The 16,322-nt window shown below is 39.5% G+C and overlaps 1 protein-coding gene across 1 annotated transcript; it reads left to right on the top strand.

Moving 5' to 3' along the window:
- Positions 1 to 2,152: 2,152 nt before the first annotated feature.
- On the top strand, positions 2,153 to 15,966 carry RRAGD (Ras-related GTP binding D). Its single transcript, XM_010282759.1, has 6 exons — positions 2,153 to 2,442; positions 2,849 to 3,048; positions 3,972 to 4,086; positions 9,697 to 9,839; positions 11,692 to 11,840; positions 14,873 to 15,966. Exons 1-6 carry the CDS (start codon positions 2,200 to 2,202, stop codon positions 15,022 to 15,024), a joined length of 1,002 nt encoding a protein of 333 aa, XP_010281061.1. The 5' UTR covers positions 2,153 to 2,199; the 3' UTR covers positions 15,025 to 15,966.
- Positions 15,967 to 16,322: the final 356 nt, after the last annotated feature.

The raw sequence follows: 16,322 nt of genomic DNA, 5'->3' as shown, positions 1-16,322 counted from the left end.
CCCCGAAACATAAAATTACTGTTATATTGTCCTAGAGCAGAGGCTTATTATTCCTCTATAGGTGTGAAGTATTGTAGGCGCATGTTTCTTGCAGCCACAGGAGGGTACTTATCACTGTTCAGGTTGACAGAAAGAGCAGAGCAGCATGTTGACTGCAGTTTATTACTTCCTAAATTTGTTGCCTGTGGATCAGCAGAAGTTGGCCATTGCTGCTTTAGGAGGATGAGATCCTTACGGACTTACCTGTCGCTATTCTGCTTGAAGGGGTTTAATCTGTACACTGCTCCAGCCTGGCAATGTTTCATGTGTGTAAATTGGCAAGAGCACAGTAAGTGATGATGCCTGTCAAGGCCTTTCAAATGTATTTAAAATGGATAGGATCCCACCGATGATGAGTTTTCTACTCCTGCCAGTCACTGTAGTGGCATAACCACTCACGAGCAGTAGATGGTGCCAAGGGGATGTTTTACACGAACACTGCAAGACCTTCATTTGAGAAGCCCTAATTCCCTCTAACTGAAGCTCAGGAGGGACAAACAGACGTGAACAAGGTTCTATGCCCTCCTGGCAGGCATATGCTGCTCTTTTGTTTCTCAAAGTTGTGAGTGGGGCTTGAGGACGGATGTGATCACCACCCCTGGGTGCAAAACATGCTCCTAGGCAAAGGATTCCTTCAAGCTTTCCATGTTTTTCAGCCCAGTAGGCTATGTGATGAATTGACAGGTTTGAACTGTTGTTGCTGAAGTTTCTTGGTTTGGATTTTCATACTTTTGGAGTAAAGTTGATCACTTGAAGTATGCAGGCCATATGCAGGAAGGATTCATAAGAACAAATGTGTGCTGCTTTTCTGCAATTCAAAATTTACCCCAGCAGAAAAAAGAGAAAGAAATGCAATTATGTAGTGCTCTGAATTACATTGAATAATCTGTACTGCAGTGGGTGGGAGAAGATCTGCCTGACAGCTAGTGTCTTTAGTCTGTTGTCTGATCAGTATTTTAAACCTGACAGCTGTGTGCTGTGAGCTTTACTCTGCAGATTTAGCACTGACAACTCAGTTGTTTGCATTGCTTGTCTTTGATACTGCAGACAAGGTATCACAGAGGTGTCTGAAAGCTCTTTACATCTACGTGCAGTACCGTTTTCAGCTCAGTGCCAAAGGACGTTTCAAAGTTATAGGCCAACTAAATGCAGCAATCTAGACCGTTGTAGCTGTTTTGATTAGAGATACCTGAAACTGAAGCTGGTGTGCTTACAGGTGTGGATAGCTATACACTCACATCCTTACAGATACAACAGTATAGTTTACTCCCGTAACTACCTTTATGATAATATAACTGCATCAGCACTAGAAAATGTTCAGGTTTAGTGGTACCAGTTTCAAACTGGGGAAAGTAACACAATGAAAATCACTGTGTTCCCAGGCCTTTGTTTTGCAAATAGGCAGGGGATATGCTGTAATCTTATTTACTGGGTAACAGACTCTTACAGGTCATAATGCAAATTATTCAATAGCAGGTGAAATCCTAACCACCTTAGAAGAGGACTCCTCGTGAGCCCAGTACTGTGTTGTTGAGTCCCAACATACATGAGTTGCTGAGCGTGCCTGCTGAGTTGTTCTCTTCCTATAGCTCCTGGGATATGTGAATTTATTTATTTATTTACTTATTTATTTAAGAGAAAGGAAGCCCTCATGTAACCTTAGGAAGATCACACAGATGTAACTAACACAAACTTCTTTCTTCCAGCAGTGTGACGTAGCTATCAGTTGACAAGGGTATTTGTTACCAGATGATATTCTTTTAAAGATGGGTTAGAATGTATGTGTGGTGGTGTTAATTAGAGTAAAATTAGGTATTTTAGGATGTTTTTGTGTGACAACACATTTTTCACATACAAACTGAGTGATCAAGTCTTTTGCAGTCTCTGTCTTACAGGTGAGAAGTAGGTTTTCTGATAGTATAGCCTAAGGCGCAAATAATTCAAGTTAAAATGCCTGTTGCAGCATTCCCTAAGCTTAAAAATTGGTAGCACTTGCATAAATCCAAGTAAAAATGTCATGAAAATAAATGTCAAATGCGTGTTACCTGGTAGTTACTAGTTATATTGCCAGAGTATATTACTTTTCTTCTTGTGTGATTTTATTCAGTTTTGGATTTCAATGATCCCTTCAGTACTGAAGTTAAGCCAAGAATCCTGCTCATGGGATTGAGAAGAAGTGGGAAGTCTTCCATTCAGAAAGTTGTCTTTCACAAAATGTCGCCGAATGAGACTCTCTTCTTGGAGAGCACAAACAAGATCTGCAGAGAAGATGTTTCCAACAGCTCCTTTGTCAACTTTCAGATATGGGATTTTCCTGGGCAAATTGACTTCTTTGACCCTACGTTTGACTATGAGATGATTTTCAGAGGCACTGGAGCACTGATATTTGTTATTGATTCTCAGGTAAAAAAAGGGGGTTTAAGCTATCTTTTTCTTTTCTTTCTTCAGCAATAGACAAATGGGTTAGAAAGCATAGATTTTTTTCAAAGCAAATAAATAACTTACATCACAAACACACATTAAAAGAAAGTCATTAAAACTTGAAGAGCTGCTTGGTTATTTTTAATCTCTCTCTGCCGTATGTTCAAAAGTTAACTAATTTGCTTTAACATCTCAACGTTCTTGCTCAGATTCCTAAGTGCTGACAGCATGAGATAGGTGCACATGTTGGATATAGGCTCAGGCTTCTACTTAGAAGAAATTAAGCTGTTGTTGAACTGCAGTGTTATGTAAAAGTAAGTATCATAAAATTTTACATAAATTTTTAAGAATTTGCCTACAGTTGTAGCTTTTCTTTTTCCTTCATTAGGATGATTATATGGAAGCATTAGCTCGGCTGCATCTTACTGTGACCAGAGCCTATAAAGTGAATCCAGATATCAACTTTGAAATCTTTATCCATAAAGTGGATGGTTTATCTGATGATCACAAGATTGAAACACAAAGAGATATTCACCAGAGGGCAAATGATGACCTTGCAGATGCTGGATTGGAGAAGATTCACCTCAGGTGAGAAAAGCTGCTGTGCAGGGAGTGTTAAAGAGGAGAGCAGCTTATCTGACAAGTTACTATTTTCTGTTCTCTTGAAGTAGCAGGCAACAAGCTTTTGATATATGACCTGAGCCAAACAAAGTATCTTATTTCTGATTGCTGTCTTGGAGGGAAAGATGGAAAGGAGATGTGCTTAAAAACAGATGACAAATACACCAGTCTTACCAATTTTTGCTGCAGCTGCTGTCTTGAAATAAGTTGCTTGGACAGTGGCGGCAACCAGTAGAGTGTATATGCCACCTACATCACTTTTGCCTTCTTTGAAACCTCTCTGCCTCACAGTCCGTTCCCAGTCACTAGTCCTCACTGCTGTAGCCTGCTTGGAGCCCCTTGGGAAGACAGGTGCTGTATCTTTGCCTTATGTCTGCTGATAAAGCAGATTATTGTAACAAATAATGAAAAACAGTGGACTTCCGCAGACTGGGAACTGGAGGACATCAAGTTGTCATGTCTTTCTTAGCACTTAAAGCCAAGTACCGAGACATTAAAAAGAGAGACCTGCTCTGTGAGCTCTTTAGACCTCTTAACAACTTGACTGCATCATTGCATTGATAAAGGGGTCTACAGCTTTCAAAAAGTAGATCACAACAGACATACTCAGTAATGATCCTCTCCTGCAATTTGAAAAATATTTTCCTAAGAATACCAAGGTGGGAGTTGCATCATGAAGTTCTATATCGAGTTTGCAGTGTCTAGGGTTTTTTTGTATGGAGATGAAATCCTGTGCTTCAATCACAACATGTGACTGTTGATCACAAGGGGTAATTGCGTAAGTGTAGGCACTTGCTGTTTGACAATATTTCATTTCACTCATATTATGAAAGGTACATCATGTTCACAGTATGCGGCTAAAAGGAAAATGTGGTGACATTTTTTTCCAGCTTTTATCTGACAAGCATATATGATCATTCTATATTTGAAGCGTTTAGCAAAGTGGTACAGAAACTGATTCCACAGCTCCCAACACTGGAAAACCTGCTTAACATCTTTATTTCAGTAAGTACTTGTTATATACTTTGTTTGTAGAACCGCCTATGCCCAACATGCATGTTCAGATAATCTGCTCCCTGCCTTCTGAAAGATTATGAGCAATGTGAACTCTCAGAGAAATGACAAAACTTAGTTGAAATGCACACACATGCATTGCTTGGCCTCATCTCCCTGTCTATTAAACAGTGTTGCTGAGCTGCTGAGATACTCACAGTATTTCCTGTATTACATAAAATGTGTTAGCAGCCATCTCTTTTCTGTTCGCATGTTAATCTGAGTGTTGCAAAGGTCCGTGCTGCATGCATTTGTTTAAGTAGTACTCCTAAGTTTGTGTAATAAATTCTTAAAGGAACATCATCTAGTCTGACATCTTATGTAGAGCTGTCTATGCTGCTTTCTAGAATTAATTCTACTTTGTATCAACGTTTAACCCACTTAAGAAAATCTTCTCGTCTTGAAATTTTTAGAGTTAGAGTCCATCACAACTTTCACAGCTTCCATAATTACTCATAAGGCCAATTAAAGAGCTTTGTATATCGAATGGGTTGTTACCACTGTGAAGGTAATTGCTTGCTCCACTGTTTCTGGATGTGTGGTCTCTTCCTCTCCTTTGTAGGAGAGAACTCCTCCTGGTTCTGACACTCACTGGTTCCCTCATGGAGTCATCATGACACACACTAATGCACTGTTTAATTTAGTTAAAAGCAGGTCATGGAGGATTCCAACATGCTCTTGTTTTGGCACAAGATAAAGATAGTAATGTGTCCATGAGCAAAGGGGAACACAGTGACTAGGTTGAGCAAAGGGGGAACTCCCTGTTTTGGTGGTCATTAAGTCAGGTTATAGCGGCTCCTGAAACTGCACCCTTTCTCACAGTATTCTAATTTTGCACCTTGCATCTAGCATTAATTTGTGAAGATTCAATTTCTAAGTAAGGTATTTTGTTGTGCCTTTTTGTCATTTTGAAGTAATGAAATTATTTAATATCATTCAACAGCCTGCAAGATAAAATTAAACATCACAGTTTCTCAGTGTAGGATGTGAAAATGGAGAGCAAGAAAAGTTGGATGTGTTGCTGAAAGGGAGAGGTAGGATTAGAGGAAGGTCTTTCCAAAACTTACTCTCGTACTATTAGGCAACAAATGATGCTATTTCATAATAAGTGGTTTCTTACAAAGATCTGTTTGTACCAAAATGGCTGGACCACATACCAGTTATCATCCAGTCTCGAATTCCACTTAGGACAGAAGGGTAACAAAGGAGTGATGGCAACAGTTCTGGAGCAACTGGATATTGAATATGCTACACCGTCTTAAAGAGAAGGCTGTCTGAATGGTAGTCCTCCTTGTGCTAGAGTCACCCCAGTCACTCATGTTGTGAGTCAGATCTCTGTATGGGGTCTCCTCACTTTTTAGAGTTGGTGAAGAATTTCTGCCAAACCACCAGATGAATCGAGCATGAGCTGCTTCCTGAATGGCTGATGACAGTTGCTTGTGTGTCTGGAACACCCGGAAGGCAGCTCCAATAATACCTAGAATATCAGATGTAATTTGTAAGGAAGAACAAGTCTTTCAAATGAATGAGAAGTCCAAAAAAGTGAGAGGTATGCTATTTCCCCTTTTCAGTAGGGAAAAGAGTCTCAGACTGTTTCTTGGCTCCAAATACAGCAAAATTCAGTTTGTTAATGACCTAGAGCAAGGTGTAGCTGCATCACTATGACCTCAGCATGCTTGCTGTCTGCTTTTACGAGTATCTTCTATCTGTAGACAGGAGACTCGAAACGGGTCTATTTGTAACCACAGGAAAACTAATTCTTCAACATAGAATTAGTTAAGAAGTGCTTTTTTACTTTAGCAACTCGGTGACAACAAATCTTGACATGGATTTTGGTCATGCCTTACCTCAGGAAGCGAATGTGCTGGATATCAAAGTGTGGGTGTATTGGTGTTCTAGTTTAGGTTTTGCAGCAATATTCATGAGGATTTGCTTTTGTTTATGCCATGAAGACTTCTAACAGGAAAAGCTGATGATTACAAAAATAGATCTGTGATCACTCTGAAGTTCTCAGCAGGTTTTTGCCTAACGTCATAGTGCCACAGTGTGCTAGATTGTATGTTTGAGGAACCATCAGTGCGATAATACTGCTTCTACATTCTTAATGTAACTGCTTGTAAAGCATAAAATAACAGTTGGTTTGGCATTCAAAACCCATGTAAATCTTACCTGACTAACCTTCTATCAGCTTCAGATAGAAGGATGTCTGTTTTTTAATTACTGTGGCCTTACCAAGCAATCAAGTTGTGTGACACAGAAATACGGATTTTCATTTTAGGGTTGTTGGGGTTTTTTTGAGGGATGTTAAAAAGTATGTATTAAATTAAGTACAGTTTTGTTTATTTAATGATTTAAATTTCATAATCTGTAGATTCAAATGTAGTATTTAAAATTAAAATAATCCACTAAAACTGCTGTTTGCCTGGTGAGAGCCTGTAATTCTTTTAAAAATTACTTTTTAGGGCCAAATTCTGGCTTCTTTTTCCTTCTTGGAAGTATGAAAAGTATAGGCCCATTTACCTAATCTAGGAATTGGAGTAGTACTACCAGCTTTACTGAACCCGTTCCATTTAAAGAACAGAAACTGCCTTCTGCTTTATCAAACCCAATATAGTTGAGAAACATGGTTTGAATTTCAACTACCTCATGATTTTTACCTATACAAAATAAAATCTCGTAGATTCATTGCAGAAGATTTTTCACAATGACTCTCCTGGTTCAGATTAGGCATGGAATACTGTTACATCGATTCAGATACAGCTGCTAGCACATGTGGCATCTTCTTTCCAGACTGAAGGGCTGTGTCAGAGATGACTATTGCTTAGTCTGTCCCTGCTCTCACTGACATCAATGGCAGCATTTCATTCAGTTGCATAAGGCAGCAGTTGGTCTTCATTTCTCTCACAGGGAACCCTCCTGCTCTAGTAACAAAACCAATCAATTTCTTACTCCGTGACTGAGTGTTAATGATATAATGTCTCTTTGAATAATATTTTTTTATCTACTGTTACTGATTTTTTTTTTTTGTTATGACTTGTAATTATTCTTTGTACTGGTATTTTTTTTTTCCTTGAGCAATTTAATCACCAACATTCTGGCAAATCCGTTGCTTTTTCAGTTAAAGTTGTACTAAAAACCCTGGCAAATGAAATCTGTGAAGTCATGTGGGTACAATTTAGTGGTTACTACTCCTGGCAGTCTGTCCTACCCTTTCACAGAGGTTTCTGTCACCATACAAAGTTCAACAGAAGCAAATTATGTGCCAGTTTCTCAGCAGAAGAGAAAGGTCCTACCATCATGTATTGGTTTCAACTGAAAATGAGCATGGTTTAAGTTACGACACCAAGCTCTGCCCTTAGCAGCAGGCATAACTGCTGGCATGGCAAACATCTCACAACAAAAACCTTTTAAACTGTCACTGCAAGTACAGGTAGGCTTCAGTTTTAGTTGATGGCCAGCCTGGGTCAGCTGCCTTGGCCTCCATTCCTCCTAGTTTTAGCATCTGGTTATCTCAAGACGGCTGGAGGCCTTGATCACTATGGAAACCTGCATACCATGGCTGGCTGTGGACAAAAACAAAGGGTCTTATCAACTTTGTTCTCACAGTGACGGGTGCTGCAGTCGTCTTAGAAATGCAGCTTCCCTGAACAGAAAACTGATTTTATGATTCTATCCCAGCAAAACCAGGATAACTTCTATGATACTTACAGGTGAATCTTACGATTAATCTTATTTGACAGCATTTGTTGAAGTATGTGAGGTGCTGTCAGAATTACTATTTTAAAATTGCAAAACTATCACGTGGCCAGAGTAACCAAAATAAATATACATACATTTTTGTTCTTGGTGCTCAAAGAACATAGACTCATAGAGTCTTGTAGGCTGAAAGGGACCTTTGGAGGTCCGCCCCTTCTCAGAGTCAGGGTAGTTAGAACAGGTTGCTCATGGCTGGGTCCAGTCCAGCTTTGTGTATCTCCAAGGATAGAAACTTTACAACCTCTCAGGTCAGCATGCTCCCAGGGCTTCACCATTCTCATACTAATTTTTTTTTTCTTGCATCAAGTCATAATTCCAGCTTGTGCCTTTTGCCTCTTGTCCTTCAACACTGTAGCTCTGAGAAGGGTTTAGCTCTGTCTTCTGTGCACCCTTACATTAGGAATTTGTAGATAGCAACAAGCCTTCTCTGCTTCAGGCTGAACAAACCCAGTTCTCTGAGACTCTCCTTGTATATCTTGTGCTTCAGTCCATGTACCTAAGGCATCCACAGTGTACACTTTGTTTTGAATATTTTTTTAATTAATGAATTACTGAAACATGCCACTCATGGAGTCTTTTCTATAATGAAATGCAAGAAATTCACCTCTATACTCTGTTATTATTGATGGATGAATCCAGCCTTAGTTGTGTGCATGATGGTGGAAGAATTAAGCCTCTTTGAGAATAAAATGCCCAAAATATTGCTGGCCATTGTTCAGTAGTATACCTGGGGTTGAAATTTTTCTACGTATTTCAGGAAATTTGGAAAATGGGAGGGTCACTGTCGTCTCTTAACTATGTGTTAAATAGTTGACGTAGAATAGAAAGAAGAAAAAAGGAAAAGTTCTGTAACTACAAAAGAAGCTGAAGCTATTAAAACTTGTTAGGGGTTTTCAGTGTGTCTTTTGGTAGTTACAGAACTGCTTGTGGCAGCAGTTCCAAACCGTATTAAAAAGGGAAGTCCATATATGAAAAAAATTCCGTTTGATGGGACAAAGTTGCTTCTCTTCCTGTATAGGTGGATTGTGAAGCATATTATAGCTTGAGCTTTAGCAATACTTGGAAATTGCCCTTTCTGTTCATGTTGGGACAGCCACCCAGGTGCAATCCTTTGATATCAGCAAGCAAAGCTACTGCTTTCAATTAAACAGTACACATTTTTTTTCCTTTGTTTTTTCCAGGAAGCAGAGGCTTATGACAGTTTACCTTATCTACGCAGAGTATGAGCTAGCATTCCTGGCTAGCCTCTGAGAGCTGCAAATACATCTCCAGTATGGAGAGAGTCTTAATCAGCTTGGCAGGATGACAGGAACATAGCTGGCATCACATTAGCAAGCCTTAGCATTATAAACGTGGCTTTAACCACCAATGTTACATGAAACTGAAAGAGCACCATCAAAATACTGGTCTTTCTCCTGTGATCCTAAAAGATGTCTTAAGGAACGAGACAATTTCTCAATTGCCTTGAGAAATTAATTCCTAAACACTACCGCCTTCTTTGTCCATCAGCTTTTTTCTTCCTTGTTTCTACCTCCTTATATGTAGGATAGAATAACTTTAAATTACAGTTGTCTTTTTATGTGCATTGTTACAATCAAAAACCCAAAAGCTTGATCTTGGAAGATCATGGTTTGCTACAAATAAACGGTGCTGTATGTACAGTTCCTTGAAAATAAGCTCGACTGCAGTTTAACTTCCACTTCTTCAGCCTAGCTTTCCGTATAACAGGCAAATAGGGGAACGAAAAAGCATGGTATTAATTTGAAAACATGGCTTCCATTTTATTTTTCTTTTTTTCTTAAATAGAATTCTGGGATTGAAAAAGCATTTTTATTTGATGTAGTCAGTAAGATCTATATTGCAACGGACAGTACTCCAGTGGATATGCAAACTTATGAGCTCTGCTGTGATATGATAGATGTTGTGATTGACATTTCTTGTATATATGGGTAAGTAGATTGTTAATGTTTTTCATAAAACTGTGTATGTATAATCTGAATGGCCTCAAATTAGAATGATGTGGGTGTAAACAATAATGAGAATATGTAATTTGCCAGAGTAATTTGTCAGGACAAGGGAGAAGGAGGAAACGGCAAGCCTCTCAGGTACAGATCCCCTGCTAGCAACAAGCACTGTTCCCTGCCCAGTCTCTTTTGTGAACACCTTCCTTTTTCTATGCTAATAATTTCATGTGGAGGAAGGAGTGGGAATTAACTAACCTAAAATAAAAAGAAACATTAACTTTTTGTTCCCCAGGGACAAATTCAACAGAAGGATGCCTCCCATTCAACAACAACAATAAAAAAGTGGGGCCATATTTAGTTTTGTTTAAATAGCTGGTGGCCTTTACTGGCCTCAGAGAACTGCTTCACTCTTGCTTCGGTTCCCTGTTCATCCTCTTCCCCCTACATGGCCTTTGTGTGTTGTTTTTTTTAAGTTTCCCCTCCTTATACATTAGCAGCTGAATAATTCTTGGGGTAGGGATGTACATTCCCATGTACATCTCCTTGCAAGTATGTTTTAAATGGCTTGGTTCACGGCCAGATGTCATGCTAGCTATTCCTGGGTAAGGCAGAGGCACATTAAGAATCAGTACATTAAGATGCATAGACTTGTAGGCTAAACCACAGCATACTTAGAGTCTGGTAGTCTTTGGTGACCTTGTACTCTTACCCATTGATAGACTTCTTGCACTCTTGGAGAAGGTATGAGGGAGAATCCTGGTGCAGGTGTATGCAATAAGCATTAGAACTTCAAAAGAAGAAGAAATTGTTGGCTACGTTTCTAAAATTTCTTAAGTTTGTATATCCTACTGTATGTTTCAGATTTTGGAGTCAGTCACTTCAGTAACTGTACAAGAACTTGTGTTTTATGGTGGTATACAATAAAGGATGTTGATTCTGTGGCGCTTTTTTTTTTGTACAAAGATGCTGCTGTGTAGTTCAGAAGACCATGCATTTAATTATTAGCTGTACAACACTACTTGTGGGGCGCTCTATTCACAAAATAGTCTGTCTTTGTGCAACCATTTAGCATTTAGCACCAGAAATACGCTTGCCATGTTTTTAGCTATAGACTAAAGACATGATACTACAATTAATTTCTTGTCCTCTGGTCCTGGAACGTCTGTGGAACTTGCTACCTTTAATATATTATTGATAATAATTGTTCTGGGAGATTGGTAATACCTACCCATTTAACACGATCAGTGTGTGCATTCAGGAATGAGGGTAAAATTAGAAGGTACAATACTAATACAGTGACCATCAGGACATATCCTCTGTGAGGGAGGAATCTCTTTTCATGATATGATGTTGCAAAGCTAACACCTCATGAGGGAAGTCTCATGATGGCTTGAACTACCAGTCAGCTGCCACTGCTCAAGCAAAGTTACTGGATTTAGAATTACCAGTACAGACTTACGGGTTCACATGTTTTAGAAAAAGTCATAATACAGTGCATTGATAAAAGAAAACCGACAACCTTGTGGTAAGTGGTTGGCAACTAACAGAGGAAAAGTAAGGCTCAGCAATCAAATAATCTGATTTCTAGCCCCAGATCTAAGATTTGGTGTGTGATTGGATAAATTATTTAACCTCTTCTTAGAGATTACATAGTGTCTTCTTAGATTACATAGTGTGTAGTTTGAAGAAGAGTCTCCCTGAAATGTTAAAATGAAAATTTCATGAAGTCTGAGATTATCTGGTGAAAAGAACCAATGTGGGAGTACTTTTGTTAGCTCATCTGGTGTCCTGTCTTTTCTTGTTTGTTTGTTTGTTTGTTTTTAATATTGCCCTTTAGGCTTAAAGATGATGGCACTGGAACTCCTTATGACAAAGAATCAATGGCAATCATAAAACTGAACAATACAACTGTCCTTTATTTAAAAGAGGTGACAAAATTCCTTGCTCTTGTTTGTTTTGTCAGAGAAGAAAGCTTTGAGAGAAAAGGTAGTTTTCCCTTTTCTACTATTGCATTGCTTTTCCCTTATATTAGCGAGTTAATGAATAACTGTGGTTGTCATTAGGTGATAACAGTCTCTAGCTGTATCACAAATATTAAAGGTAAGTGCAGCTTGATAGAGATTACATAACATGTTTAAAGGCATGAGGTATTTGTGCTGGCATTAAGATAAGATGAAATCATAAATGTATTTGACAACTTTCTGATATGAAAGCATATGAAAATTAACATCCAGTACAGTAAAGCTTCCATCTGCAACAGTAGAATTTGTCAGTTTATATTGGCTAACATTGATCTGTACCTGCTGGCGACAGCATATACATTTGGAACAGCTTGCGTGCCATAACCAAGGGAAAATTATTGAAACTGGCTGATAGAAAGAAATGTGTTCTTACTTTTCTCATATCTGAAAGGAGACTTTTGAAAAGCTTCATGTTGGGGAACTACATGGCTTTCATATTTTGCAGTTAAAGTGCATAAAATTTCTTGGTTATCTCCCTGAGCCTGGTCAAGGTCAATACTGAAAGCTTAGTTCATGATTGCTCTGCTCGCTGGCATAATGTTCACTGAGTTACTGGTGTTAGTGAAATGCCCTGAGATTAGAACTGAGCAGTGGAAAGATGAGGCATCATCTGGGCTTGTGTCCCCATCTTGTGATATTAATTCACTAGTGAGTGTTCGTGTGTTTGTGAATTCAGTACTCATACCATGTCTGCTGGGCTGTTCAGCTTTTATTTTATAGAACTTCAGATGGTCAAATTTCTCTTTCATACCCATACAGCCTTTATTATCTATGGATGTTAGATGTGGTCACTTCCTTTTTTTCCTGTAAGCATAGAATCGTAGAATAATTTAGGTTGGAGAAGACCTTTAAGATCATCAAGTCCAACCATTAACCTAGCACTGCCCAGCCCACCACTAAACCATGGCCCTAAGCACCACATCTACATCTCTTTTAAATACCTCCAGGAAGGATGACTCAACCACTTCCGTGGGCAGCCTTTTCCAATGTTTGACAACCCTTTTGGTGAAGAAATTTTTCCTCATATCCAGTCTAAACCTCCTCTGGTGCAACTTGAGGCCATTTTCTCTTGTCCTATCGCTTGTTGCTTAGGAGAAGAGACCGACATGCACCTCGCTACAGCCTCCTTTCAGGTGGTTGTAGAGAGCGATAAGGTCTCCCCTCAGCCTCCGCCAGTTGGCTCAGCTGCTCCTTGTAAGGAGGAGCTCTAGACCCTTCACCAGCTTCGTTGCCCTTCTCTGGACAAGCTCCAGCACCTCAGTGTCTTTTTCTGTAGTGAGGGGCCCAACACTGAACACAGTATTTGAGGTGCAGCCTCACCAGCACCTCACCTCTGGTGTACAGGGGTACAATCACTTCCCTACTCCTGCTGGCCACACTATTTCTGATACAGGCCAGGATGCCATTGGCCTTCTTGGCCACCTGGGCACACCGCTGGCTCATGTTCAGCCAGCTGTCAACCAGCACCCTGAGGTCCTTTTCCACCGGGCAGCTCTCCAGCCACTCCTCCCCAAGCCTGTAGCGTTGCATGGGGTTGTTGTGACCCAAGTGCAGGATCTGACATTGAGCCTTGTTGAACCTCATACAGTTGATCTTGGCCCATTGATCCAGCCTGTCCAGATCCCTCTGTAGAGCCTTCCTACACTTAAGCAGATCAACACTCCGGCTCAGCTTGGTGTCGTCTGCAGACTTACTGAGGGTGCACTCGATGCCCTTATCCAGATCATTTATAAAGGTATTAAACAAGACTGGCCCCAGTACTGAGCCCTGGGGAACACCACTTGTGACCAGCTGCCAAATGGATTTAACTCCATTCACCACAACTCTTTGGTCCCAGCCATCCAGCTAGTTTCTTGCCCAGTGAAGATTACGCCCATACAATGCACAAGCAATCATTTTCTCCACGAGTATGCTGTGGGAAAGTGTCAAAGGCTTTATTAAAGTCCAGGTAGACAACATGTACAGCCTTTCCCTCATCCACTAGGCAGGTCACCTTGTCATAGAAAGAGGTCAGGTCAGTCAAGCAGGACCTGCCTTTCATAAACCCATGCTGACTGGGCCTGATCACCTGGTTCTTCTCTACATGCCACACAATGGCACGCAAGATGTTCTGCTCCATAACCTTCCCCAGTACCAAGGTCAGACTGACAGGCCTGTAGTTGCCCAGATCCTCCTTCCAGTCCTTCTTGTAGATGGGCACCACATTTGCTAACTTCCAGTTAACAGGGACCTGCCTGGTTAGCCAGGACTGCTGATAAATGATGGAAGGTGGCTTGATGAGCACTTCTGCCAGCTCCCTCAGTACCCTGGGTGGAGCCCAGCCGCATAGATTTGTGGTACTTTGACATACCTACTAACAAGTTGTTCCAGAAAAGACACCATGTTGAAGAAATACACATTAGGATTTGTCCACAACTGTGTCAGGCTGTTGTGTCTCCATAGTTTGGGACACTTCGTGCTGTAGCCTGTAGTCTTTAACAGTACAATTCTGGTATTGTAGTGAAGATCAGATCTTGGTGCCTGGTGACTTCCACATAATATTTTGTCTGAACTCTAGGGAGGGGGAAAATAATTCCTGGAAAAAAATCAATATATATCATCTCCTGTTAGGGAAACTGAAGAGGAAAACACTGCAGTATTTGAGTTAAGAAAGCTTATGGCATTAACTTTGAATGAGGTCATAAGCTCAATACCAAAAATTCTAAAATTGTATTGCAGTATTACACAATTGTAGCACCCAGTAAGTCTTCCAATTGACTACCAATATGGCTTTACAGCTTTTCCGTGGGATCACATTCAGCCCACTCACATGGTACTGTTATTTGCCTATTATGTATGTCTGTATGTAATCTAACAGCATGTCTATTGTGTTATTTTTCAATTACAGTGTAAGATGAAGTATAGCTGGCTGTTATTTCATAATATTTCTATCAATTTTTTCATTACCTAATTGTATAAATGTCTTTATTAATATGGAAAACATTTCTATCTCTATAGGATTAATAGACTACAATTTCCATTGTTTTCGAAAAGCCATACAAGAAGTATTTGAAGTAAGAATGAAAGTAGTAAGATCTCGAAAACATCAAAGCCACATGCAAAAAAATAAAAGACCCACTCCCAATGGGACACCAAGAATGCCACTGTAACTGAGGTTTTCTGGCACTGTGGCAAGCAAAGTTTTCGTGAAGCTGATGTGACTTCTGCATCTCATTGCACTGAGTGAAGAGGAAAACAAATGGGACTGATGTATTATATGAATTTTCCCTGAATGTTCAGAAAGCACTGTTTAAATATTTTTATCCAATCAGTTTTTTTCATATAGTGAGCACTTTGAGAAAAATGTTGTATATATAAGCATTGAGGTGAACACTTGTAAGAATTTTCTTAATATATGCTGTAAACCTTTTTCATGCCATATTAAGAAAAAACAGCTGTGACAGAAATACTGGGTACATAATTTGCACTTTTTCATGTTTTCCTTGTGGAGTTGGACTTTGATAAACTTAGTTTTTATGGTGACTTTGATGCATGGTGTCAGGTAAAATGTATGCTACAATCAAATTGATTAGTAAACAATTAAGAAAACTTGGTACAATGCCTTTTAAAATTTGTGACAGTTAATACTAACATTCATACAGCTCTAATTTCGTATATTTTTCAATTTGTAAACTAAAGAATAATTTTGAAGTATTACAGCAATAAGCACCTTACCAGAGATCATAACTGGTAGGTAAATGTTAGCTTTTATAAAACAGGCTTTTGGCCAAATTTCATCCTGAGTTCTCCGTAACACTGGTCATGCCCTCTGTTGGGTCTGTTTTTATTATTTACCTCAGCATATACCACTAAAATACCTTTCTATAAAGATAATTGTTTTGTAAAATGGCTCTATGTTGCACTGGTATTTTTATAAGGCTTCAGAGGAGGGTGTTGTATCTGAAAGGTTGAATTTACATTGCTAGGTTTCTTTTGAGAGCCTGCACATCTACAGTTGGCGCAGTGAAGGATCTGTATTTCCACCCTGATGTTCTGATGTACTGATAGGAAGTCCTAAAGATGTGAGCACTGGGTTCTGATTCCCTCTAATAGGGGTACGTCTGTAATTGAAACGAAGAAGAGACCATTAAAATAAGGATTGGACAGTCTACCTGCTGTAGTAATCAGCATTCGTCACTACTTTTTACTTCAATATTGAACATGGGCACACTTACCACAGGATCAGCCAGGACAGCAGAGCACTCTCAAAAGAAGTAAAACTTTCTGAGTTCTGTATTTACTGGTTTTGTTTAATTAATGATACAAAATTACAGTTTCTAGTCAGAAGAGCAAATCTCTTTTTTCCCAGTCCCACCACAAACCAATTGCATGTGTGGTCCAGCAGCGTTGTCAGCAGCTCTGGGGAATGGGAAGAGCTTGAGCTGAATGGGAGGCAACTTGCCATACA

This window comes from Phaethon lepturus, unplaced genomic scaffold (genome assembly GCF_000687285.1).
Source record: "Phaethon lepturus isolate BGI_N335 unplaced genomic scaffold, ASM68728v1 scaffold8582, whole genome shotgun sequence".
Taxonomy (NCBI): domain Eukaryota; kingdom Metazoa; phylum Chordata; class Aves; order Phaethontiformes; family Phaethontidae; genus Phaethon; species Phaethon lepturus.
This window is presented reverse-complemented; position numbering and strand designations above follow the sequence as displayed.